General features: G+C 33.2%; 1 protein-coding gene and 1 pseudogene across 1 annotated transcript in view; both read left to right on the top strand.

Annotated features, from left to right (window-relative positions):
- The window catches only part of LOC145291155 (2-hydroxyacyl-CoA lyase 1-like), a 174,026-nt gene that overhangs the window by 56,349 nt on the left and 90,141 nt on the right, over positions 1-27,536 (top strand). Inside the window, exons 4-7 of the mRNA XM_080136684.1 lie at positions 8,976-9,056; positions 13,402-13,474; positions 17,431-17,508; positions 20,937-21,031. Coding sequence (XP_079992810.1) covers positions 8,976-9,056; positions 13,402-13,474; positions 17,431-17,508; positions 20,937-21,031 — 327 coding nt within the window. The remainder of the gene's footprint in view (positions 1-8,975; positions 9,057-13,401; positions 13,475-17,430; positions 17,509-20,936; positions 21,032-27,536) is intronic.
- On the top strand, positions 7,021-7,153 carry LOC145291739 (U2 spliceosomal RNA; annotated as a pseudogene).

Below are 27,536 nucleotides of genomic sequence, written 5' to 3'. Positions count from 1 at the left end.
CGGCAGGTTTGGTTATTTTTCGAGGACAACCCGATCTGGCCAAAGGAAGTGTTGATTTGTGAGACTTCGAGTGCCGAATTATTGTTCCAACAGAATTCAATGGAACCATCAACTGTTTGGATATTGTTCAATATCCCAATCCACTTTGATGAAGACTTACAATTCTTTTTCTGACCAATCTGTTTATTCTTTGCCATGATGTGGTTGCTTACAATATGGTTATTAGATAAAGAATGACGCAATAATTTTACTAATTGCTTACTTCGATGTCTATTTGTTGTGGGGCTCAGTTGCCTTCACAAGAACGACACGGGAAAACACGTAGTAGGTGGTTTACAAGTGTATTAAGGAAAGGTACAAGGATATAGAAAAAGATAAAGAGAATAGTAGTAGTTGCAGGTATCAGTAAGATCTTGCTCCCCGAGGTACAATATACGTTGATATCTCGTTCCACCGTACAGGCCTTAGGAGCTGATTATGTAGGATCTGGACGAGTCCATTATCGGATGAGATCCGGTCTCACAACACTATTGCATATTTCTGAACATTCTAGAAGCTTCTAAGCATTTTACCATCATAAACCGTCATAAAATTATTGAGAAATCTAATGAATTTGATATGTGTTGTAAACTTTTGCGGTGCTAATTATTGAGTTTTCTCTTTGCGTTGTGTTAAATTGTTATTTTTTATTTTTTCCATTGTTCTTATCTTAGTTTCAATACATTTTCTATGTTTATAAAAAGTTTCATTACCATTTGGAAGCTAGAAATACAAAAACTGACAGTTTCAAATGTGTATTGTAAACTTTTGCGGGCACTGTACACACCCCCCCACACACACACATATGTTTTTCTATTATTTCATATATCCGAATAAAATTTTATGTAAATATTTTCAGCATTTACTTCGACCGTGCTCAATACATAAGTACAGGTAGTTAGTAAGTTTTGAAAATATATATGGCGATTAAGCTACACAGAATTTTCTGCGTTTCAACCTTGTGAGTCTGACAAATCTTCGCTAGGATGAAATGCAGAAAATTTAGTGTGGCTTCATATATTTTCAAACTTACTATAATGTAAAATATATATGTAAAAATATAAAATGAATATATATATATATATATATATATATAGTCTGTTAATTATACAAATATTATCTATATACCTGCTCTGTCATCCATTGAGCACTTTTAAATAATCATGTAGGTTTCATTAGATCTACATCTAGGAAACCACTCTATACAACAATTATATATATATATGTATGTATGTATTGTAAACTTCAGCAGGGCACTGTATATATATAAATTCAATATGGCGTAATGGAAAACAAAAAGGTATTTGCAGCTTCCCTTACAATTTTCGGGTTTTAATCATGTTAAATCACACTTCAATTCCTTGTGACGGATTGATTGTTGTTATTTCTTCTGATGAGTTAATGGCATAATAGATTCACTGATTGATATAATAATTAAGTGATTGATTTTGCGCTACAAAACAGATAATGTCAAGAATTGTATAAGTCAACTGAATTAAAGGAATAAATTATAAAATGGTCAACATCATGAATTTTGGAATATAACTTTTTGTCATTTATTCACTATATTGCTCTGTAATTACATTGAGCTTCTTAAATAAGGATTGGTATATACAGGGTGACCCCCCCCCAAAAAAAAAAACGGGCCCAACTCTAAGTAGGCCCCATTTCTTAGTGTTTTGTCCAAATGAAATGAAACTTTGGTCATAACTAGTTTATTATATTCAAAACATCACATCAAACCACAAGGGTTTTTGGCCTTATTTTCTCCGTTCTACAGCATATGTTCTAGATGGCCTCCATTTAGCTTTTGTTTTTTTGGGGTCACCCTGTATTATAAGAAAATTTATTTCTACAGAAATATATATAAACTGATTAATTTCTGATTGCATGGTTTTCGATGTCTAAAAAAACATTTTTCCCCAAACACGTGATCTAATTTATTTTGTAATATCATTGACACCTGCTTCTAACGTCTTTTGTCTAGGGAGAATCTCTCACCTCACTCACACTAGGTGCACTGGGTTTATTTCCATTTGCCGCCAGATTATCATGGTCTATATATAATGTAATACTCATCGAAATTCATACTAGTTAACATAATCTCTACTTTTTGTCATAGGGTTCTCATATATAACAGATTTTCTTTCGTTCACATTTTCAGAGTTATACCAGGCAAAATACTTGTTCTTAGTTTGTTTAAGTTATCGTATTTCCTCACAAGAAAAATTAAAAATGATGTTTATTTGTAAACTAATTCCTAATTAAACCCAGCCTTTCAGTCCTAACAAAAGATTTATTTAAATGCAAGTTTTAATTGCAGCCTCTGGCGTGGTGTTTATTATCAGTTAAAGAATGGATATTTACACACATTAATTTGCTAAAGTAGCTGAGTCAAAGAAATTCTTGCAAAGACAGCTATAGGCTGAAAGTTATAATTGGTGCACTTTAATTACTTGTCTATTTAGTCGATACTTTGTTACAGCTACAGTTAAACAGCAACTTGTGTTCAATTTATGATTTACAATGTATATGAAAACACTATGGCGGATCAATTTTTTGATCTCAGCACATTGTATGATTTAGTGAAATTTAGTGAAATTGTCTTTTTTTAACACAGCTATGGTTAAACAGTAACTTTTGTTTATCTTTTTGTTTCAAAGTTCTTACAAATTAAGGGGCCTCCATTCCTTGGTTTCTTGTAGTCTTTTGGTCTTACATTTTGGATAAAAATTCATCTAGTCTGTTGGAGTATCCAGCTTCGTGCTATTACTTGAGGTAACATCGTTTGGAGACGGTTCACCATTCTTTGTAAAAGCCAATATGGGTTAGTTATACTGAGGAGATCTTATTTGGACAGCAAATACTATGACACAATCTATGGCAGCACTTCAAAGGTCAGCAATGACAAAGATTTTCTGATTCTTTCTCTTCTGATCTTGAGAATATGAAACACTGGGGAAATAGGTGGCCGGTTAATTTTAATGCATCGAAAACCAAGCTTCTCTCTTTTCACCATAATCCCTCCGACCCCTATTACACCTCAATTGAAATGAATAGCTCCCATCTTAAGGAAACTCCATGTCTTGAAAAACTATTGAGACTGATTTTCACTCCTGATCTGAAATGGAACACATACATCAAATCCATTGCCAATATTGCTGGAAAAATGGTTGGATCACTCTACCACTCCAGTAGATATCTCACTGTCGATGCAATGCTCTAGCTGTATAAGAACCAGGTATGCCCTACAATGGAGTTATGTTGCAACATATGGCAGGAGTTGCTAGAAAGATCTTATCCTGCCTTGACAGAGTTCAATATAGACTTTGTAGCCTATTGGGGGATACCCTTTTCTCTTCCCTGCAATCTCTTTCTCACAGAAGAGACATTGCAAGCCTCTCTCTTTTCTATCGTTATTTTCATGGAAAGTGCTTGACTGAACTTCAATATATGGTCCATCCTTGCTAAACTTACACAAAAAAAAACACTCGACTAGCTACAACCACTATAAATGATTTCTCTCACTCTCTATCTGTACCTAAATATAAATGTAGATTCCATGAAGAAAGCTTCTTTCCCAGAACTGCCCACCTGTGGAACACTGTTCCACTGGCCTGCTTCCCAGTTTAATACAACATAGTAGCCTTCAAATCCAATGCAAACATATTTTTGTGGAGCCATCCTCATAAATAATCAAATTTTACCCAATTTGCACCATTAACGATAACGGTTACATTCATTAACCCTTATCCTCAAGTGGCTTTCGCCCTTGATATATGGTGACTCTAAAGTAAAGAAAAATAATAATACTATGTGATTTTTAATATTTGATCAAGGTTTACTTCTAGGAAAAATATCCTCACGTCAGGTTTTCCTAACAAACTCCTGTACAGAGATCTTAGACATTCGAGGACGCTGTTTATTAGGCACTCAAGTTGGTTTACAATGTTGTCTGTAACACAAATGGTGGACCAATTCTTTGATTCCAGCATATTCTATCAATAATTTCCCCCACTCTTTATCTGTACCTAAACCTAAACGTAGATTCCATGAACAAAGCTTCTTTCTAAGAACTGCACACCTGTGGAATTGTCTTGCATTTACCTGTTCTCCAGCTGACTACAATATGGCCAGCTTCAAGTCCAATGTAAACAAGTTCTTTATGAGTCGTTTCCCTTAAGTAATCCAATTTACCAAATTTACACTTCTAATGACTACTATGATTTTTTTTTTTTTTTTACATGGAGGTCACCACTTATCAAGGCCCAGAAGCCACTCGGGGATAAGGGTTATTGTGTATACAGTAATCATGGGATAGTATCGTAGTAATAGTTAGCATTGGAGATTTGATGAAGTGTCTTTACTTAAGGGGGCGGTTCATCAGGAATTTGTTTGTGTTGGACTTGAAGACATCCAAGTTGAAGTCGGGAGGGAAACAGGCAAGCGGCAGAGAGTTCCACAGACGTGCAGTTCTAAGAAAGAAGCTTTTTTCATGGAATCTACGTTTTGATTTAGTCATGGATAAAGAGTGGGGAAAATTATTGACAGTGGTTTCAGCTAGTCGGGTGTTTTTCGTGAAAGATTGGCGAGGAGGGACCAGAGAATGGAGCTCAGACGAGCACTTGCCATGAAAATAAAGATAAAACAGAGACAGGCTCGCAACGTCTCTTCTGTGGGAGAGAGGTTGCAGGGAAGAGAAAAGGACATCCCCCACCAAACCACAAAGTCTATTTTGTACTCTGTCAAGGCAGGATAGGCTGTTTTTAGCAGCTCCTGCCCAGATGTGGCAGCAGTACTCTATCTTTGGATGTACTTGACTTTTATATAGATAGAGAATTGCATCGTTAGTGAGATATCTTCTGGAGTGGTAGAAGGATCCCACCATTTTCCCAGCGACCTTGGCCACAGATTTGATGTATGTGTTCCATTTCAGATCAGGAGTAAAGGTCAAAACCAGAAGCTTATCAAAACATGGGGCCTTCCCTAGATAAGAGCCATCCATTTCAATTGATGCCAGATGAGGATCAGAGTGTTTATGATGTAATAATAGGAGCTTGGTCTTAGATGCATTAAAGGTAACCAGCCACCTCTTCCCCCACTGTACCATGTGCTCAAGATCTGAGGATAGAGAATAAGAGAGAACATTGTCATTTACGGCCTTTGATGTGTTGCCATAGATAGTCGTGTCATCAGCATAGATGTCAACGAATGATTTTAGTATGTGTTTTGGGAGATCATTGATGTAGATCAAGAAGAGAGTTGGGCCCAGGATGGACCCCTGAGGGACTCCAGCATTAATACTGTGGGCCTCTGATTTCTGCCCATCAACCACTTCTCTTATGAGCCTATCAGAGAGAAATGATTTAATGATAGAGAAAACATTTCCAGTTATACCGTACCTGGAAATATTGTGAAGTAGGCCTTTATGCCATACCTTATCAAAGGCCTTTGATATGTCAAGAGCAATTGCCCTAGAAAGGAAGCCTTTGTTGATAGATTCGCTAATCCTATGAGATATAACCGTTAGGACGTCTGCTGTAGATCTAGCAGAACAGAAACCATATTGCGTGTCACTAAGAAGGTTATTTCGGCTGAGGTGGTTTACTACTTCTCTATTTAATATGGATTCCAGCAACTTACTCATGACACATACGATATTGTTCTTTTGACATGACACACACAATATTGTCCTTTTAACCATTGTACACTCTTTAACCCTCATCCTCGAGTGGCTTCTGTGCCTTGATAAGTGGTGATTCCTTTGAAAAAAACTTAGTTAAACCTATGGATTCTGATTTTGAACAAAGATGTAATATTGTGACCCACTGTCTTCTTTTACATACGAAAGTTTGTGAACACTCAGCGATCTCTAACAGGGATCCCCTTGTCACATATGCTTGTTCTTCACAGGGAATTCTTCGCAGGATCTCTCGACTCAGCAGGATTCGTTGATCGATTTGGTCAGGGTTGATTTCATCTTCGGGTTGATATGCCGCTGTCACACTTGAAGTGAATAGATTTTCATGTATGCAAAAGACAGACTCAGATATCTCTATTCTACTTGGTTAATTCAAATTATACAAAATTTGATATACACTTATGTACAATCGTTCAGTTGTTGATTTTTGACAAACACTATTGAGTCCCAATTAGATTTAATTACTCTCAGTTTTGGCAGTAGTGATGGATGGGAAGAGAGGGTGGCGACGACTCTTCGATTAGGATTAGATTTGCTCAAAACTCAGCTCCAACTCAACTGATTTTGGTGTGGGTATTCACTTATGTATGGAGGTATCAGGGTAGGTTCTGCTGTCCCCTAGACCATTCACCAGTAAGTACGTCATTCCAAGGGGACTTCCCGATTCCCTACATGTACCTGTGAATCTGCAAACGCTCTCAGTTGTGTTTCTCATGATCAGAAGAGGTTAACTCTGTGACCCCTCCTCTGGCATCGTGCTCAGAGGCCAGACGTTCCTGAGTTGGGGCTCGCTGGCATCGGAAACGAAATTATATTTCGTTATGTCTCTCAAAGTGACATCAAATTGTCACTTTCACCAAACAATCAGATTTCATAAAAATAATAAAATTTGTAACTTAACTCCTCCTTTCAGCAGGGTCGGCCACCGTTGTCCAGGCATACAATGATACTTAACAAATAACACAAGCATAGCTCTAGAGTTTCGAGAGTCTCAACCTCCCCCAAATGAGGAGCTCTACTGCTCCTGGAGATGGTCACGTCACAGTTTGTGAAATCTTTCAAGTAGTTATGAATGACGTTGCTTCTTATGGTTATTTGTCATAATACCATTATCTTTATTAAAATAATTTGATTGTAGTTTGTAACGTTGTATAAAATTTGGTTCCTTCGGCTGATCGTTTTTTTGTTTGTTTGTTTTTTTGCTTTTAAATCACAAATGAAAATTTAAGCCAAAAAGAATTTCATGTTGTTAATCTTTATGGCTGATGTATGTCAGCACTCTTACTTCTTGGCCTTTTGGTCAAGATCAAAGTGTAGTATCTGTTCTTCAGATGCTGCACTTCATTTTCTTGTTCTCTTTCGGTGGAGGAGAAATCCTTCACGACTGAGACAATTTTTATTTTTGTACCTTTTCTCCACATTAAAAAACGACCCTGGTGTCTAACTCTGTCCCGTGGGGAGGCATAGTAAATAGGTACTCTAATATTCATGTCTTTATGTGGAGTGGGCTCCCTTCCAATGCCTCACTGGCAAAGCAAAACACAAGACGTCCTCCATATGTAATATCAATGTTTACTCTCTCCTCATTTTCCGATTAGCCAACATATCAAAATCGTTTTTCGTTTTACACATTCATTTCTAATTAGCAAAATCCAATGCGTTATATCTTCTGACTAGTCACAAATAGCATTCTCTTACATCCAATAACCATTTTGCCTTATTTTTGGTGAAGTAGAGCAAAAAAAAAACTAAAATTAATGTTCAGTAACATATTCAGTCAAAAAAGTAATGTATTTTTTTTTTAATTCAATTTTCACCCCAAACAAGACACAGTGCCACTTTGAAGCCGGGGGCTAGTATCAGGGACTTAATTAGCAGAGGCATTATGAAGGGAGATGAGTAGAAAGATGTTTGTTCACATTACACTTGAACTTCTGCATATCAGTACAGTTGGGAATGCAGAATCCCAAAGGGAGTTCCAAAGACCTGCAGTTCTGGGGAAGAAACTATTGGAGTAAAAGGCTTTCTTGCACCTAGGTATTATATAATATCACTCTCCAATGCATTATCTCCACATTTGGGGATAAGTGTAGTATATATTTCCTTAGTCATAACACTGTCTATTGTATATTGGAACCCTACGCCAGTAAGTAGAGATTATGTTAACTAGTATGAATTTTGGCAAGTGTTACATTAAGTACATGTCAGGATAACCTGGAGGCAAACGGAAATAGATCCAGTGCATCTAACATGATTGAGGTGAAAGTTCAAACGTTTAACTGCAAGTTGCATGATTACACATTCGTATGTAATTAAAAAAAACAATGTGTTATATATTATGATTCTACACTATAATAATAACCTTGTAGTATTCTCTTATGTCAAGTAGCACTATGCCTTATTTTAGGTGAATAAGAGTAACAGATTAATATCACCCTCCCGTGCATTATCTCCATTTCGCTCATCATGATACTATCTGTTATATAGTAAGATCCTACATCAAAAAGTAGAGATTATGTTAGCTAGTATGAATTTTGGCAGGTGTTACATAAAGTACATGTCACAATAACCTGGCAGCAAGCGGAAATATATCCAGTACATCTAGCATGATTGTGGTGGAGGTTCAAAGATTAGTTGCAAATGGCATGATTAAAGCAGGGGGGGGGCGGTCACAGGTTACTTGCTTAGGCAAAAGCTGCTTGAAATTATGTCACATGTTTGGGATACAGAGTTTCCAGTCAGTTCCAGTTGAGAAGCGGACAGACAAGACGTGCCCGACGATATTGAAATCTAAATGAATATTTCCTTGAAACTCTTTTAAGAAAGAAGAAAAGAAATTAAGAAGTAATGAGAATTAGGTTAGTCTTTCCCCCTGTAAAAAAACACTTCTGAATAAAACCTTTGAAATCCAGCCAGATTCCATTTTGCTTTCATGCATGAGTAGATTCATCTTTAATTAAACAGAAAATCAACGACCACAAGGGGTCATGGCTCACACATGGAAAGAAAAGTGAAGAATGAAAGACCAGTAACCATGCATGTAGGTAAAAAGATTTTGTTTTGTTGATTTCGTCTTGATCACTCACTAGCAATAACTCAAGTATGCATTTGTTGGAAAAGGCGACATTTGATGTTTATTTTGTTTCTTAAAATGTTATAACATTATGGAGGTTCACTTCTATGATTCCAGCAGATTATAAGATTTCTTGAAATTGTTTTTTTTTTTTTTTTCCAGACCTGCTGTATGTCTCGTGGTTTCTGGACCAGGCTTAATTCATGCTTTGGCTGGAGCTGCTAATGCTAGAGAAAATTGTTGGTAAGTATATCCTCTGCCATATGTCATGGTTCCTGGCCTTGGTAGAGGTCATCTTTGACAACAATAGTGTTTTTGTGTATTGTCAAAAGCTACACCAAAATTTAATATGAATCTGGTATATAAATGTTACTTTTACAAATGAAGGAAATGAAAGATGTGTGTGTGTGTATGTGTGTGTTTGTGTGTGTGTGTGTGTCCGAAAAGTCACTCAAAAATAAAGAATCCATTTAAGTTGAAAACTCTTCAGCGACTTTTTGGACACCCATACTTATATATATATACTAACAAAGGTACCCGTTGTTGACTGGGTTCAAAAACAGCCTACAGAAAATGGACTCTGATTTATGAAAGTATGATAGGTTATGAAAAGGAAAGGTTGTAAAGAGATAGCTTCGAATTTGGGGGTATCAAAACCAAAGCAAAATATGAAAGTAAAAATAAAATAGATAAACCCCATAATTTATTATACCATACCTGTTCACACTGAAACACTTATCACAATATTCTGTGGATCTATATTAAAGAACGTTGTTAAACTTTGTGACATATTTCCATTCTATGGCGGTCAGGTGCGAACGAACACTCCATAATTTTATTATACCATATTTCTTCAAACTGAAACATAATTATCAAAGTATACTTTCGCGGATAGATATGAAAAGTCTTTATTAAAGTTTGTGCCTATTTCTATTCTATGGCGACCAGGCGCGAACGCAGGCCCCACAATTTTATTATACCATCCCTATTTAAGTTATCAAAGTATTCTTATGTACGTCTATATAAAAAACACTTGTAAATTTTTTTTTTTAATTTTTAATTTCCATACTTTGTGGACCAGGCACAAACGCAGACCCCACAATTTTAATGAACCACCGTACTGCCAGATCGAACATACCCATTCCTGTGTCTCGATACATCTTCTATCATTATATGTAATCAGTTTTTTTAAAATAGTCAACCATATAGGAGCCTATTCGTGACCAGACACACACACACAGACATCCAGCTTTATATTATATTTCATGAGCAAAGCTTCTTTCTTAGAACTGCACGCCTGTGGAACTCTGTTTCGTCTGCCTGCTTCCCTCCGGACTACAACTTGGATGTCTTCAAGTCTAATGTTAACAAATTCCTAATGAACCGCCCCCCTAATTAAACACTTCATAAAATCTCCTCACTAACGTAATGTACTTGCAATAACCCTTATCCCTGAGTGGCTTCCGGGCCTTGATAAGTGGTGATCACTGTGTAAAAAATAAAAAATAAAAAATAACCCTTATCCCTGAGTTGCCTCCGGGCCTTGATAAGTGGTGATCACTGTGTAAAAAAAAAAAAATATATATATATATATATATATATATATATATATATATTATAAGCATGCATATAAAAATAGGAATTAATTAAGAGGATAGAAGGGTTACCAGTTAGCAAGTGCTACCAAAGCATAGTTTTGTAAATGAATAAATGGAGAAAAATGAAACATACAAGAATAATAATAGTATAAAAACGTTCATAGTGCAAACGCGTGTTTGGTGAAGAAAGTTCAGCAGGCTTAGAAATGTGTATGTCAATATGTTCATGGCGTGAATATCGATGCCGCCGTTCAGTCTTGAAAGACAAAGGATACCCCCTGCAAGGACAGCTGCGCGTGTAATTGTGAGGCAAGGGTTGCGCAATCACCAACCACACCTCTCCTGAATCGGCACTGTTTGATTTCAGTGAGAAGGAGAAGTCTAGGACGGCTGGAAACAATGCCGAGATAAGCGGAGAGCACATGCAGCACCTGGAAGTCTCAAATGGTCACCCATTTAGTACTAACCAGGTTCAACGTTGCTTAACTTTAATGATCCAACGGGAACCAGTGTGTCAACGTGATTATGCCGTACAATGAATATACGTGTATAAATAATATACATATGTGAGTATTTGGCAGAGTGGCGTTGTCTGTATGTGTTCGTTGATTTGCCTTGTTCTTGTGAGTAGCTATTTGTTTCTGTTTACTTTTTGTTAGTGTGTAGGCATGTAGACACGAGATGGAGAAAGCTGGTATGTGAGTTATTGAGTTGCGACTTATTTCCCCACCCCCATTACATATCTACTCCATTCAAAGTTACTATGCAAATTACATAAACTTCAATGTGAACTCATCAATTTCCACAATGAATTTTCAGCAATTATTAATTTTCTAGATATCTTGAGGTTACGAAAATGGTTTATCTGAACTTAATATATTTATTAGATAATATTGATTTAAAGCTTCTGAAAACTAATTAACCCTACTGTCATATGTTGATGAACAATCACAATTAAATTATTCACACTTGGACCCAGAATAAAGTGCTAAGTGACGGTCTTCTAGAGTTTAAAATTTCAATATTCAGTTTGTGTGATATAAATGTAAACATTCTTTTACCTGGTCATGGCTGACAGAATGAGAACAATCGCAGTTTAGTTTGAAATTCTCTACAGATTTTTTAGTTCAACAAGATGCACTCGGTGGCGGTTAATTTTAATGCATCTAAAACTAAGCTTCTATCTTTACATCATCAACGTTCTGATCTCTGTCTGGCATCAATTAAAAGAAATGACTCATCTTAGGCTCCATGTTTTGACAGCTTTCTGGGTCTGACCTTACTTCCTAATCTGAAATGGAACATGTATATCAAATCCGTTGCCAATGTCGCTGGAAAAATGGTGAGATCATTCTTCTGCTCCAGTAGATATCTCACTGCTGATATAATTCTCTACCTGTATAAGAACCAAGTACGTCCACGGATGGAGTACTGATGCCACATTTGGGTAGGAGCTGCTAAAAAGTCTTATCTTTCCTTGACAGTTCAAAATAGACTTTGTAGCCTAGTGGGAGATGGCCTTTTCTCTTGCCTGCAACCTCTTTCCCACAGGAGAGACGTTGTGAGCCTGTCTCTACTCTATCGTTATTTTCATGGCAAGTGTTCGTCTGAGCTCCAATCTATGGTCCCCACTTGCCAAACTTTCACGAAAAACACTCGTCTAGCTGAAACCACTATGAATAATTCCCCCACTCTTTATCTCTGCCTAAACTTAAATGTAGATTCCATGAACAAAGTTTCTTTCTTAGAACTGCATGCCTGTTGAACTCTCTTCTGTTTGCCTGCTTTCCAACTGACTATAATGTGATTGTCTATTAGTCCAACATAAAAAAGTTCTTGATGAGCCGTTCCCCTTAAGTAATGCAATTTACAAAATTTCTACTATTAATGATTACTACGACATTGTGCCATTGACTACTGTACACTCATTAACTCTTATCCTCCAGTGGCATTCAGGCCTTGATAAGTTTTCTTTTTGTTGTTGCTTTGTTTTTCTTCGTGTTTATTATAGAGTGTGTAGTGACATCAGCAAATATACTTATTCCAGATACAATTTTTATCAGACACAGGTCCTTTGATTTTGAAAACGAACTCAATAGTTTGTTAATAAGATTATACTAAACTAATTAACGGATCTTCACAAAAAAATATGTAAACAACTGAAGGATCCAACCAGATAAAAATCAAGAATAATAAGTCCAAGGATCGACTCCTGAGACACCTCTGCATTTATATCATGTCGCTTGGATTCATGACCATCGAGAACAACCTGGATTTTTCTCTTTTCTAAAAAAGGATCTCATCATGTTAATCAGTCATCCAAAATTACCATATGATTTGATTTTCTTAAAAAAAAAAACAACTTTCATGGCAGACCTTGTCAAATGATTTGGATATATTAAAGGCTACCATGTTATCTTTCCCTGCCTTATTCAATGCATGGTATATTCATGCTGAGATGACCATTAAAATATCTGCAGCAGAAAAGACTTGCCTCCATATTGTTGGTCAACAAAAAAGTTCATGAGATGGTGGTCTAGTGCTTGTTAATAGACTACTCAAAGATTTTAATGAAGAAAAGGAGACTGATAGGTTGATAATTGAGCAGCTCAGTTTTTTTCATCAGAATTCTGGAATACTCGTGCACCAGAGGCAATTTTCTCTATTATGTTATTTAGCCTAAAACTGGCTAAACAAAATGCCAAATTTCGAAAAATAAAATAAATCTATTAAAAATAAAAATTTTTTATCTGATTGGATTCTTCATTTGTTTACATATTTTTGTGGAGCTCCATTAATCGGTGAAGCATAATCTTATTAACAAACTATTTAATGAGCTCGTTTTCAAAATTAAAACATTTTTCTTTTCCAATTAAATTTTCAGATTCTTTTCTTTATGGTTTCAAATATTTTTCTTTTCTTGTTTAAATTGTATTTTACAAAGAAATCCATTTTTCCTGTGTTTTTTTGTTTGTTTGCTTTTTTTCTAGGCCGATGTTGTTGATAGGAGGTTCTTGTGAGGAGCAACAAGAAGGCATGGAAGCTTTTCAAGAATGTCACCAGGTACAAATACACTTGCAAGTTGTTTCCTTGCATTTCTATGAGTGGTGTTGTCTGTCTTTCATGAACAAGTTTGAAATAGCATTTCACTTTGAATTTGATACGTTTCAAATAACATTTTCTATTGCCTGTCATGGTTATCATAGAATTTGATTTGTCTGTATCGTTTTAGTTTGAAATATCAGGTTGACAAAAAAGTTCTTGCGGTTTTTAAGTTTTAAATTCAGATGAACATATCTCGCTTCAAACAAAAATTTATTGATCGAAATAAGCACCATCAAAATCAACACACTTTTGATAACGCAAAACAAGTATATTTATGTCATTAACGCAAAAATCTTGCGTTCTGGTGGCGATGAAGTCGCTGAAAGTGTTTTTGATATCACTTAGACATTTGAAGCATTTCTCATGCAGAAAGTTTTCGAGATGCTTGAAAAAGTGGTAGTCAGTAGATGAGAGATCTAGAGAGTATGGCGGATTAGGCAGAGTTTTGTAGCCCAATTCTTTCAACTTCTGCAGGGTCGGTTGAACAATGTGTAGTTGGGTATTGTCGTGGAGGAGAATTGGGTCTTTTCTATTGACTAATGTTGGGTGTTGTTGTCGAAGTTTCTGATGCATTTCATTCATTTGTTGACAGTATTTCACTGCCGTAATGGTTTCGTCGGCATTCACAAAACTGTGATGGGTTAGACCGGTTGCTGACCACCAAATAGCCAGCATGACCTTCTTTTGGTGCAACTCTGGCTTCTGGAAGTGTCGTGGAACTTCGTTGGTGTCTAACTACTGAGCTGAGCATCGCTGGTTGTCGTAAAGAACCCACTTTTCATCGCAAGTCAAAACTGTCAAGAAACGGGTCGTTCTTGTTGCGTAAAAGAAGAGAAGATGACATTTCATAACAGCGTTTCTTTTGGTTGTCGTTCAATTTATGAGGCACAGAAGACAAAATTGTTTTAAAATGATTGTAATTTAAACGATTAGATAGGGCAAAAAATGTTAAATCGTTTTACAAGAAAGCATTAGAATTGTATTACACTAGAGGAACACTATGTTAATGAATGAAGTTGAATTTTTCCCAAAAGTTGTACTTTTATTAGTTACTCCCGCAACTTATTCAGTGATGTTATGGAATGTAATAGTTCTCATCAAACAGTGTGTAACGTTAATGTATAACATTAATGTCCAACGTTTATATGTAACGTTAATGTGTAACATTAATGTGTAATGTGTTAATATGTAACCTTAATTTGTAACGCTAATATGTAACATTAATTTGTAACGTTAATATGTAACATTAATTTGGAAAGTAATGGTAATAAATGCCTTTTGCTAAAACAGAAAAAAAAGCAGAGTCGGATTTATTTATTTTTGTTTGATTGTTCCTGTATCGAACAATTTGTAATGTTAATATGTAACATTAATATGTAACGTTAATATGTAACATTAATATGTAACATTAATATGTAACGTTAATATGTAACATTAATATGTAACATTAATTTGTAACGTTAATGTCTAACATTAATATGTAACGTTAATATGTAGCATTAATGTGTAACGTTAGTATTTAACATTAATGTGTAACCTTAGTATGTAAAGTTAATATGTAACACTTATGTGTAACGTAAATGTGCAACATTACACACGCGTTAACATGTAGGCACTCGGAACCCAACACGTTGTAGCAGAGTACGTCGCAAGAAACAAAAGACAATAACATGACTCACTTTTTCTCTTCTAACAACATTTATTTCCAAATAAAACGTGATCGTGTTCTTTCTCTCTGACATCGGTCCTCTCGAACGTTCTCTGTCTGTGCATTCTTTTTTATAGCCTTTTTCTTTTACCCTACCGTGACGTCATTTTTCACATGGCTCGACAATTGCATTCGCGCATCCATGCTCTGTTACAATGCAGCAGAACACTTATGTGTGCATGCGAAATATCAGCAGGAGCTGTAGGATGACTGACTCACGAAGATATTAGCAACAGCAGCCGAAAAAGCAAATATGCAAATTGGGGCTTGGGTTAGAAGGAAAAAGAAAAAAATACTCCACATGGTCAGAGGGGAGAAGCAAAGTCCATGCCGGAGGAGATAGACGTGTATAGTCGAAGGGGAGAAATGGCTGGTTAATTCCAGCATGGGGTCAGACAAAAAAAAGTTTAACCAGGCGAAATAGACATCTGGCTCCATAACAGTGGTGAGAAACTTTTAAGCTGGTGTCTATATGGCAGGTCTTGTTAATCTCATGACAGACGAGATAAACAGATAGAAAAGACAATAAGCATTGTTTGGAAAGTAATGGTAATAAATGCCTTTTGCTAAAACAGAAAAAAAAAACAGTCGGATTTATTTATTTTTGTTTGATTGTTCCTGTATCGAACATGGTCAGAGCATAACGTCTACGTTACAACAAATGGAATGTAATTGCTCACATCAAACATGCATAACTTAGAAATATGGCATCCCATGTATTGAGCATCACAGGTAAAACAGCTTCGTCATGTGGCATCAGAAATGCTTAAGATAAAATACCAAAACTAAAAGATGAAAAACGAAAATTTCCAGTTTTACAATTTAACTGGGAAAATAGTTGGATTTCAATATGCTTTAACTTTCACGAATTGTTATTTGAAATGATTTAGTTTCTACAATATAAAAGCTGAAGGAAGTGAGGATTGGTTGGACTACATTGAATGTCAAGATGAAATATTGTTACATAATAGGGGCCCTACGTCAGTAGCAAATAATTTAGCTAGTGTGGATTTTGACATGAGTGCATATATTGGTAGATATAGAGTGGATCATTTATTGAATAATGGAATGCAGGCAAAGTTTGAAGGATAGAAGAGACTCTTTATGCCAGGGTATTTCGAAGCCTAATGCTTCTCATCAGAAGAGTAGAGAAGGTTCGAGGTAGCATGGGGGAGATGTGGCGTCTAGCGTGAGGTTCGTTAGGGATGAAAAAGATTAAGAGGAATTATAGAATGTTGGGAGAAGCTTCTCTATGCTACCTAGCATCTTCTCTACTCTTCTGATGAGAAGTATTAGGCTTCGAAATGCTCTGGCATAAAGAGTCCCTTCTATCCCCCAAATTTTGCCTGCATTCCATTATTCAATAAATGATCCACTCTATATCTACCAATATACTCCCTCTCGTGTACATTTTCTATGTGAAATATACAAATCTTTCCTTTTTTTTTTCTCCCATATATTCATATGCGGGATGTATTTTCCTTATTTATACTCTTTTGTGAGTTTTTTTTCTCCTTCAATATCTGTCTTACATATATATATATATATATATATAATTTCCCCCCCCCCTTTTTTCCTCTCTCTTCCTTCACTCTTTTGTATATATTTTAAATTTGCTCATTGACATCTTATTTTTAATGTCGTCCCCTTATATATATATATATATATATATATATATATATATATATATGTATTCATTATTGGATTATATTCTTGTTTTTTGTACTATTCATATAATAAACCTCATTATGTTACCAAACCCATTGTTCAGTTAATTATTCCACCTCATATATTATTTTGCTTATATCGAATTCAGGATATAACATACACTAATTACTCTCTATGTGAGTTTGGACCTATTTTAGCCGACCAAACTACGACTCAACATTATGCAAAAAATGATATGTATATACAGAATAAATAGATCTATTATGCAACTGTTATAGCAGTACAGATTCAAAGGATTTCAGAATACATTGTGATATTATAATAGACTTTTTCTCTCTTTCTCTCTTTCTCTCTCTCTCTCTCTCTCTTTCAATTATTTACATCATTCAATCCCGCTCACCACTTTATTTATGTTACTTGTCCTTCCTCCCACCATCTAAAATATTCATTTACAGATAAAAAGTGTTCATAGAGCGACAAGAGAATACCGAGAAAACAAAATGTATCATTTTTTTGTTTGTTTTTATTCTAAAAAAAGGTTGAACATGCAAGACAATTTTGCAAATACAGTGCCAGACCAAGTAGTATCCAACGGATTCCTGCTTTCATAGAAACAGTGAGTTACAATTTGATTTTGATCCCTTTTTTTTTTTTTTTTTTTTTTTTTTTTGCATTTTATTATCTCATCCTGGCTGTACTATTAAAAAAAAATGCTCTGCTAAGGTTGCTCCAGTTCTTTCCAAACTCTTTAACAAATGCCTAAACAAATCTTGCTTTCCTGATTGTGTTACAGGAAAAAGGGCTTCCTCCTTTTCCATCTAAATAAAAGGAACATTAGATAAGTGAAAATGAGATTAGGATAAGCCGAGACTCGAACCTTGTAAGCCAGGTTTAGAATTGGAATGTTAGAAATCGGAATATTATAAAGGTCTATTGTTAAATTCTATTATAAATAGTTAGATATTGTTTATATCATAAAAAGAATTGATTGTTCATTCTTTTATAAAGCTGAATATTAAAAATGTCAGCTAAAAAGAACGAACAATACAAATTAAAAATACATTGTTAAAAAACAGGTTACGTTAAAAAATAGGTTATAGTATATGTTGAGAATTCTTTTTGTTGTCAAAAGCGTGTTTGGAAAAACGTGTGCATAGCCACGTGAATTGGTCACATTTGGGAAACACACTGCTGACGTTATAGCAAAAGGGGGATTCTAAATATAGGAGCTAGAGTTAGTCAGGTCAGGGCAGAAGAGCTGGCAGAGTCTGCTAGTCAATCAGCAGAGATCCAGTCAGTTGGCAGTCAGTGGTCAGCTGACCCTTTGGAAGCGAAGGGTAGACATTAAAATATGTAGATCCCAAATGTGAATTGCTGACGTCATCATCATTCGACCGGTCCAATGAATAAAGAATCACCATTGAAACTGTTTTCGTGTTATCTTTTAACACCAAGAAAGTAATGTATTAATCATCTTATTATGAACATTGCGTAACTCTTCAAGAATATGTATCTCTCCTCCTCTCTATATGTGTTATATGAAATATAAGAACTGTGCATCTATCACCCTATCATCCTCATTAAAATATGTTATAGAACTGTATAAATGCCTCTCCCTCTCATCATTGTTATATCCGTTATATATATTGGCCAATATGAATTCAGCGTTATCCTTAAAAATGTCCCTCACTATTCAACAATTGCTGGAAAACTGCTTCTGTGGTACCAGTTTACAAGAATTCTGGCGAAAGAACTGACCCATAAAATTATCACCCCATTAGCCTCTTCCCTCTTTTCGCCAAAATATTTGAGTCCATAATTATTCAAGCTCTAGTCCACCACCTTACAGTTGCTAAACTTCTGTCCAACCATCAATATGGATTTAGACAAACCCATTCTACTGCAGATATTCTAACTGTAATCTCTGAACGTATATACCATGCACTGGATAAATCAAGGGAGAGAAGGGCAGTAACCCCAGATATATCGAAGGCTTTTGACAGGCACGACGGTTTTCTCATGAAAATTAGATCCTATGGTATTACTGGACGAATATTTAACAAAATTAAATCCTTCTTAAATAAGAGAACAATCCAAGTTGTCCTCGATGGTCATACAACTAAACAATATGATATAAATGCAGGTCTACCTCAAGGGTCGATCCTTAGACCTTTATTGTTCACTAGCGGGGGTACCCGGCGTTGCCCGAGTGTTTGGAGGTGTGTATGGTGTTAAATAAAAAAGAAACGGGGGGGGGGTAGGATCGAACCCGAAGCCCTGAGGCGAAGTTTGAAAATAAAATCGGCCAGCCAGAATGAGTTAGTGAAAGATGTTTGAATTTATTTAAGTAAGAACCAAATTGACAGGTGCGCGCCCGGACGACGACGTTTGTTATAAGCGAAGTAAAAAAAGAAAACAACGTTTTAATTAAGCGGGGGGGGGGGTAATCAAAACATCGAAAAAAAAACACAAAAAAACTAACGTAAGGCAAACGAATGATGAAAACAGAAAAACGAATACATGAAAAATGGCTTAAATAAGCCTGTTTCGATATTAAAATTTAAAAAATCGGTGGGTACCCAGGTGTTTTTTGGTGTGTGGTCGGGGGATGGATAAGCGAAGTAAAAAAAAAAAAACAGAAAAACGAACGTTACGTGAAAAATGGCTTAAATAACACTGGTTCAATATTTAAATTTAAAAAATCGAAAAAAAAAAAAGACATCTCACATCACGATTCAAACCCAAAACGTTTAGATAATGAACCAACGTGCTAATCGACTGACCTAACGCAACGTACATGAAATTTGTTCAGTTTTTCAACTATTTAAAGTAAATCAGATCATTACGTCATCTGCCGCATGCGTAGAACCGCTCGTCGTCACGAGAAGACCATTTTCGTTGACACCCCCTGTCGAAAATTGTCGATTTTGGGGTGAAAACAATGAACGTTTTTGGTCAATTTTTCGATATTTTTCGAGCGAAGGATGGGGCTTCGATATGATACCGAGTTTGTGAATTTTCGTCGTGTCTGTCGAAAGTTTTTAGCAGACACACAAACATACACACATACATTTTCGCTTTTATATATATAGATAATATTCATAAATGACCACTCTGATAAAATTGTCTCTGAAAGGAGTATATTTGCTGACGACTCCATACTCTAGCAAGCACAATGGGAAAATGAATGAACACATATCCAAGGCAATGGCGAAAACTCTAGAGGAAGACCTCCAGTCTGTAGTGGAATAGGGTTGAAAATGGATGGTAATGTTCAACGCTGCCAAGACTAAGCTTGTTTCCTTTAATAATTACAAGAAACCTTCTCAATCATCAATGGCTAAAAGTACTTCGTTCTAACTCCTCAGCTTAATGTTCACAGGGAACATGAGTTGGAACAGATACATCGAGAGCATTGCCAAGGCTGCTGCAAAGAAGGTGTGCTCTCTCTACCGTGCTAGAAAGTTATCTATGCCTGAAAGTATCATGTACCTCTAAAAAGCCACCATTCGCCCATGTATAGAGTATTGTTGTCACATTTGGGCTGGTGCATCCTGAACAGGATTCAAAAGAGAGGTTAACTTGATATCTTTTTTTCTTTCTTTTTTTAATTTTATTAATATTAATTTGTTAATTCATTTTTATAATTACTGCATTGTAATTTGGCTTTCAAGCGGATCTGATGCATATTTTATGCTATTTAAATTAAATAAACACTTCGAAAATGGAACTCATACCCCTGAATGTTAATATTGCATAGCCAAAGCACCATTCTGGTATTTCAAAATACAACCGATGAGAGACAACGTGCATATCTTTACTAAGTGACTTTTCTTTCTCCAAATTTACATGGCAAGAAAGAAGAAGAAAAAAAGATGTACAAAATACTGAGGATGGAGTTTGACTTCGAAATATTTTTAAATTATAAATTTCAAACAAATAAAATATTTGTTTATTTTTGTAATATTGCGTTGTAATTTGGCTTTCTAATGCACCTGATGCATATTTTATTTTATATGATATCAACATAATTTTATTTTATAGGCTGTCCGAATGTCCACTTACGGTCGCCCTGGTGTCAGTTACTTGGATTTTCCTGCCAACATGATTAACTCAAGTGTGTCTTATGATTCTGTCAGGTAAGAAAAATCCTTCATTGTATATTTTGTATTTGCCTTTTGTGTTTCGTTTTTAAAATCATTCCTTGTATATTTTGTATGTAATTGCTTTTTGTGTTTCATTTTTAAAATCATTCATTGTATATTTTGTATTTATTTGCTTTTTGTGTTTCATTTTTAAAATCATTCATTGTATATTTTTTATGTATTTGCTTTTTGTGTTTCATTTTTAAAATCATTCATTGTATATTTTTTTATGTATTTGCTTTTTGTGTTTCATTATTAAAATCATTCATTGTATATTTTGTATTTGCTTTTTGTGTTTCGTTTTTAAAATCATTCCTTGTATATTTTGTATGTATTTGCTTTTTGTGTTTCGTTTTTAAAATCATGCATTGTATATTTGGTATTTGCTTTTTGTGTTTCGTTTTTAAAATCATTCATTGTATATTTTGTATGTATTTGCTTTTTGTGTTTCATTTTTAAAATCATGCATTGTATATTTGGTATTTGCTTTTTGTGTTTCATTTTTAATATCATTCATTGTATATTTTTTTATGTATTTGCTTTTTGTGTTTCGTTTTTAAAATCATTCCTTGTATATTTTGTATGTATTTGCTTTTTGTGTTTCATTTTTAAAATCATTCATTGTATATTTTTTTATGTATTTGCTTTTTGTGTTTCATTTTTAAAATCATTCATTGTATATTTTGTATTTGCTTTTTGTGTTTCGTTTTTAAAATCATTCATTGTCTATTTTGTATTTGCTTTTTGTGTTTCGTTTTTAAAATCATTCATTGTATATTTTGTATTTGCTTTTTATGTTTCGTTTTTAAAATCATTCATTGTATATTTTGTATTTGCTTTTTGTGTTTATTTTTTAAAATCATTCATTGTATATTTTTTTATGTATTTGCTTTTTGTGTTTCGTTTTTAAAATCATTCATTGTATATTTTGTATTTGCTTTTTGTGTTTCGTTTTTAAAATCATTCATTGTATATTTTGTATTTGCTTTTTGTGTTTCATTTTTAAAATCATTCCTTGTATATTTTGTATTTGCTTTTTGTGTTTCGTTTTTAAAATCATTCCTTGTATATTTTGTATTTGCTTTTTGTGTTTCGTTTTTAAAATCATTCATTGTATATTTTGTATTTGCTTTTTGTGTTTCGTTTTTAAAATCATTCATTGTATATTTTGTATTTGCTTTTTGTGTTTCATTTTTAAAATCATTCATTGTATATTTTTTATGTATTTGCTTTTTGTGTTTCATTTTTAAAATCATTCATTGTATATTTTTTATTTGCTTTTTGTGTTTCGTTTTTAAAATCATTCATTGTATATTTTGTATTTGCTTTTTGTGTTTCATTTTTAAAATCATTCATTGTATATTTTGTATTTGCTTTTTGTGTTTCATTTTTAAAATCATTCATTGTATATTTTGTATTTGCTTTTTGTGTTTCATTTTTAAAATCATTCATTGTATATTTTTTTATGTATTTGCTTTTTGTGTTTCATTTTTAAAATCATTCATTGTATATTTTTTTATGTATTTGCTTTTTGTGTTTCATTTTTAAAATCATTCATTGTATATTTTGTATTTGCTTTTTGTGTTTCATTTTTAAAATCATTCATTGTATATTTTGTATTTGCTTTTTGTGTTTCGTTTTTAAAATCATTCATTGTATATTTTGTATTTGCTTTTTGTGTTTCGTTTTTAAAATCATTCATTGTATATTTTGTATTTGCTTTTTGTGTTTCATTTTTAAAATCAGTCATTGTATATTTTGTATTTGCTTTTTGTGTTTCATTTTTAAAATCATGCATTGTATATTTTGTATTTGCTTTTTGTGTTTCGTTTTAAAATCATTCATTGTATATTTTTTTATGTATTTGCTTTTTGTGTTTCATTTTTAAAATCATTCATTGTATATTTTGTATTTGCTTTTTGTGTTTCGTTTTTAAAATCATTCATTGTATATTTTTTTATGTATTTGCTTTTTGTGTTTCATTTTTAAAATCATTCATTGTATATTTTTGTATGTATTTGCTTTTTGTGTTTCATTTTTAAAATAATTCATTGTATATTTTGTATTTGCTTTTTGTGTTTCGTTTTAAAAATCATTCATTGTATATTTTGTATTTGCTTTTTGTGTTTCGTTTTTAAAATCATTCAGTGTATATTTTGTATTTGCTTTTCGTGTTTCATTTTTAAAATCATTCATTGTATATTTTGTATTTGCTTTTTGTGTTTCATTTTTAAAATCATTCATTGTATATTTTGTATTTGCTTTTTGTGTTTAATTTTTAAAATCATGCATTGTATATTTTGTATTTGCTTTTTGTGTTTCGTTTTTAAAATCATTCATTGTATATTTTGTATTTGCTTTTTGTGTTTCATTTTTAAAATCATGCATTGTATATTTTGTATTTGCTTTTTGTGTTTCGTTTTTAAAATCATTCATTGTATATTTTGTATTTGCTTTTTGTGTTTCATTTTTAAAATCATGCATTGTATATTTTGTATTTGCTTTTTGTGTTTCGTTTTTAAAATCATTCATTGTATATTTTTGTATGTATTTGCTTTTTGTGTTTCATTTTTAAAATCATTTGTTGTATATTTTGTATTTGCTTTTTGTGTTTCGTTTTTAAAATCATTCATTGTATATTTTTTAATGTATTTGCTTTTTGTGTTTCATTTTTAAAATCATTCATTGTATATTTTGTATTTGCTTTTTGTGTTTCGTTTTTAAAATCATTCATTGTATATTTTTTTATGTATTTGCTTTTTGTGTTTCATTTTTAAAATCATTCATTGTATATTTTGTATTTGCTTTTTGTGTTTCATTTTTAATATCATTCATTGTATATTTTATATTTATTACCTTTTTGTGTTTCGTTTTTAAAATCATTCATTGTATATTTTTTATGTATTTGCTTTTTGTGTTTCATTTTTAAAATCATGCATTGTATATTTTGTATGTATTTGCTTTTTGTGTTTCATTTTTAAAATCATTCATTGTATATTTTGTATTTGCTTTTTGTGTTTCATTTTTAAAATCATTCATTGTATATTTTGTATTTGCTTTTTGTGTTTCGTTTTTAAAATCATTCATTGTATATGTTTTAATGTATTTGCTTTTTGTGTTTCGTTTTTTAAATCATTCATTGTATATTTTTTTATGTATTTGCTTTTTGTGTTTCATTTTTAAAATCAGTCATTGTATATTTTGTATTTGCTTTTTGTGTTTCGTTTTTAAAATCAGTCATTGTATATTTTTTATGTATTATCTTTTTGTGTTTCATTTTTAAAATCATTCATTGTATATTTTGTATTTGCTTTTTGTGTTTCGTTTTTAAAATCATTCATTGTATATTTTTTATGTATTATCTTTTTGTGTTTCATTTTTAAAATCATTCATTGTATATTTTGTATTTGCTTTTTGTGTTTCGTTTTTAAAATCATTCATTGTATATTTTTTTATGTATTTGCTTTTTGTGTTTCATTTTTAAAATCATTCATTGTATATTTTGTATTTGCTTTTTGTGTTTCGTTTTTAAAATCATTCATTGTATATTTTGTATTTGCTTTTTGTGTTTCATTTTTAAAATCATTCATTGTATATTTTGTATTTGCTTTTTGTGTTTCGTTTTTAAAATCATTCATTGTATATTTTTTATGTATTTGCTTTTTGTGTTTCATTTTTAAAATCATTCATTGTATATTTTTGTATGTATTTGCTTTTTGTGTTTCATTTTTAAAATAATTCATTGTATATTTTGTATTTGCTTTTTGTGTTTCGTTTTAAAAATCATTCATTGTATATTTTGTATTTGCTTTTTGTGTTTCGTTTTTAAAATCATTCAGTGTATATTTTGTATTTGCTTTTTGTGTTTCATTTTTAAAATCATTCATTGTATATTTTGTATTTGCTTTTTGTGTTTCATTTTTAAAATCATGCATTGTATATTTTGTATTTGCTTTTTGTGTTTCGTTTTTAAAATCAGTTATTGTATATTTTTTATGTATTATCTTTTTGTGTTTCATTTTTAAAATCATTCATTGTATATTTTGTATTTGCTTTTTGTGTTTCGTTTTTAAAATCATTCATTGTATATTTTTTATGTATTATCTTTTTGTGTTTCATTTTTAAAATCATTCATTGTATATTTTGTATTTGCTTTTTGTGTTTCGTTTTTAAAATCATTCATTGTATATTTTTTTATGTATTTGCTTTTTGTGTTTCATTTTTAAAATCATTCATTGTATATTTTGTATTTGCTTTTTGTGTTTCGTTTTTAAAATCATTCATTGTATATTTTGTATTTGCTATTTGTGTTTCGTTTTTAAAATCATTCATTGTATATTTTTGTATGTATTTGCTTTTTGTGTTTCATTTTAAAAATCATTCATTGTATATTTTTTATGTATTTGCTTTTTGTGTTTCGTTTTTAAAATCATTCATTGTATATTTTTTAATGTATTTGCTTTTTGTGTTTCATTTTTAAAATCATTCCTTGTATATTTTGTATGTATTTGCTTTTTGTGTTTCATTTTTAAATCTCAGTGAAATAGTATAAACTTTTTTAATAATGACGATCTCTGGTATTACTGCCTGAAGATATCGGTTTTCTAACCTTAAATGCACCAAACATCATTGTTGTTTTTGTTCCTTTCCCTTTGCAAAACTCAATCATGTTCTGTAAAGCTAAAAAACGAAAACAACAATTTTCCATTTACAAAACAACCAAACCAACCCAAGTATTGTTGCCACATCTGGGCTGGTACATCTACCCACTAGGCTCTCTCTCTCTCTCTCTCTTGGATAGGGTCCAAAAAAGAGTTGTCAATCTAATAGGTCTCACTTTGTCAACTAAGCTCCAACTTCTGTCCCATCACTGCAACTGTGGCATCTCTGCGCCTGTTTTACAAATATTTTAATGGAATGTGCTCTGATGAACTTGTTGCACTTGTGTCCCCTTGGCGTGCATATTCCCAACAAACCCGCTTAGCAATAAAATCTGACCTTTTCACTGTTGATGTCCCTAAATTCCAGAAAGCTTTCTATTCTAATAGTTTCTTTCCTTGCTAGACCAGCTAGACTTTGGAATTCCCTTCCTGCTACCTGCTTTCCTGAACTGTGCAGAAGTTTAAATGTAACGTAAACCAACATCTTGTAAATCCTTCTCAGGCATGGTCCCAAAGTAGCTCCTTACGTCCCAGTGGTGACATGTCTTGTTAGGGGTGAACATGCATAAAACAAACAAAACAACCAAACCAAACATCATGAATAAATATTTGAAGATATAAAGAACTTGAAGCATAAAAACGTTTTCCAAAATGACTGGATTCAGCATTAAGTAACTCAAAAAGTGTTGATATGCCGTAAAAAAGAAAACCAAATGAAACCAAACATCATCATCATCATGTCAGTTTTAGTATTCCTTTGTGATGGTGCTTGCGATGCCGATCATCATGAACATCATCACAATTATCACTAAGAAATGTTTTTGTTAGTCTTTTTTATTTTATTTTCATAAAAATTGGAACTTTTACTTTTGTCAAGTTTTCCTTAACAAAAAGATATGCAAGGTTTATATGGATATCTTTCTTTTTCTTGGCACCTGGCATCAATTGAAATGGATGCCTCTCGTCTTGGGGAAGCTCCATGTTTTGATAAGCTTCTGGGCTTGACCTTTACTCCTGACCTGAAATGGAACACGTATATCAAGTCAGTTGCCAAAGTCGCTGGAAAAATGATAGGATTCTTCTACCGCTCCAGAAGATATTTCACTGTTGATGCAATTCTCTATCTGTATAAAAGCCAAGAATGTTCCAAGATGGAGTACTGCTGCCACATCTGGGCAGGAGCTACTAAAAACAGTCTATCCTGCATTGACAGAGTACAAAATAGACTTCATGGCTTAGTGGGAGATGCCCTTTTCTCTTTCCTGCAACCTCTCTCCCACAGAAGAGATGTTGCGAGCCTGTCTTTATTTTATCGTTACTTCCATGGCAAGTATTCATCTGAGCTCCAATCTCTCGGCTCTCCTCGGCAATCTTTCATGATAAACACCCTTCTAGCTGAAACCACTGTCAAAATCAAAACGTAGATTCCATGAACAAAGCTTCTTTCTTAGAAGTGCACGCCTGTGGAACTGTTCCGTCTGCCTGTTTCCCACCTGACTACAACCTGGATGTCTTCAAGTCCAATATAAACAAATTCCTGATGAACCACTCCCATAAGTAAGACACTTTATCAAATCTCCAATACTAACGATTACTACGATACTATCCCATTGATTACTGTACACGCAATAACCCTTATCCCCGAGTGGCTTCCGAGCCTTGATAAGTGGTGACTACCTTGTAAAAAAAAAAAAATATCAGAGTAACATTTTTCCGCTTAGCAATTATTAAAGTTTCTTACATTTTTTTCAGGGTGTCTCTTATACTTGTTGCCATAAACAGATGAAATTGAAAACCTGTGTTTTCTCTCAATCTACAAAACGTAACATCATTTGTCA

This window comes from Euprymna scolopes, chromosome 12, assembly GCF_053919585.1.
Source record: "Euprymna scolopes isolate OS-2025 chromosome 12, ASM5391958v1, whole genome shotgun sequence".
In the NCBI taxonomy this organism is placed as follows: Eukaryota; Metazoa; Mollusca; class Cephalopoda; order Sepiida; family Sepiolidae; genus Euprymna; species Euprymna scolopes.
This window is presented reverse-complemented; position numbering and strand designations above follow the sequence as displayed.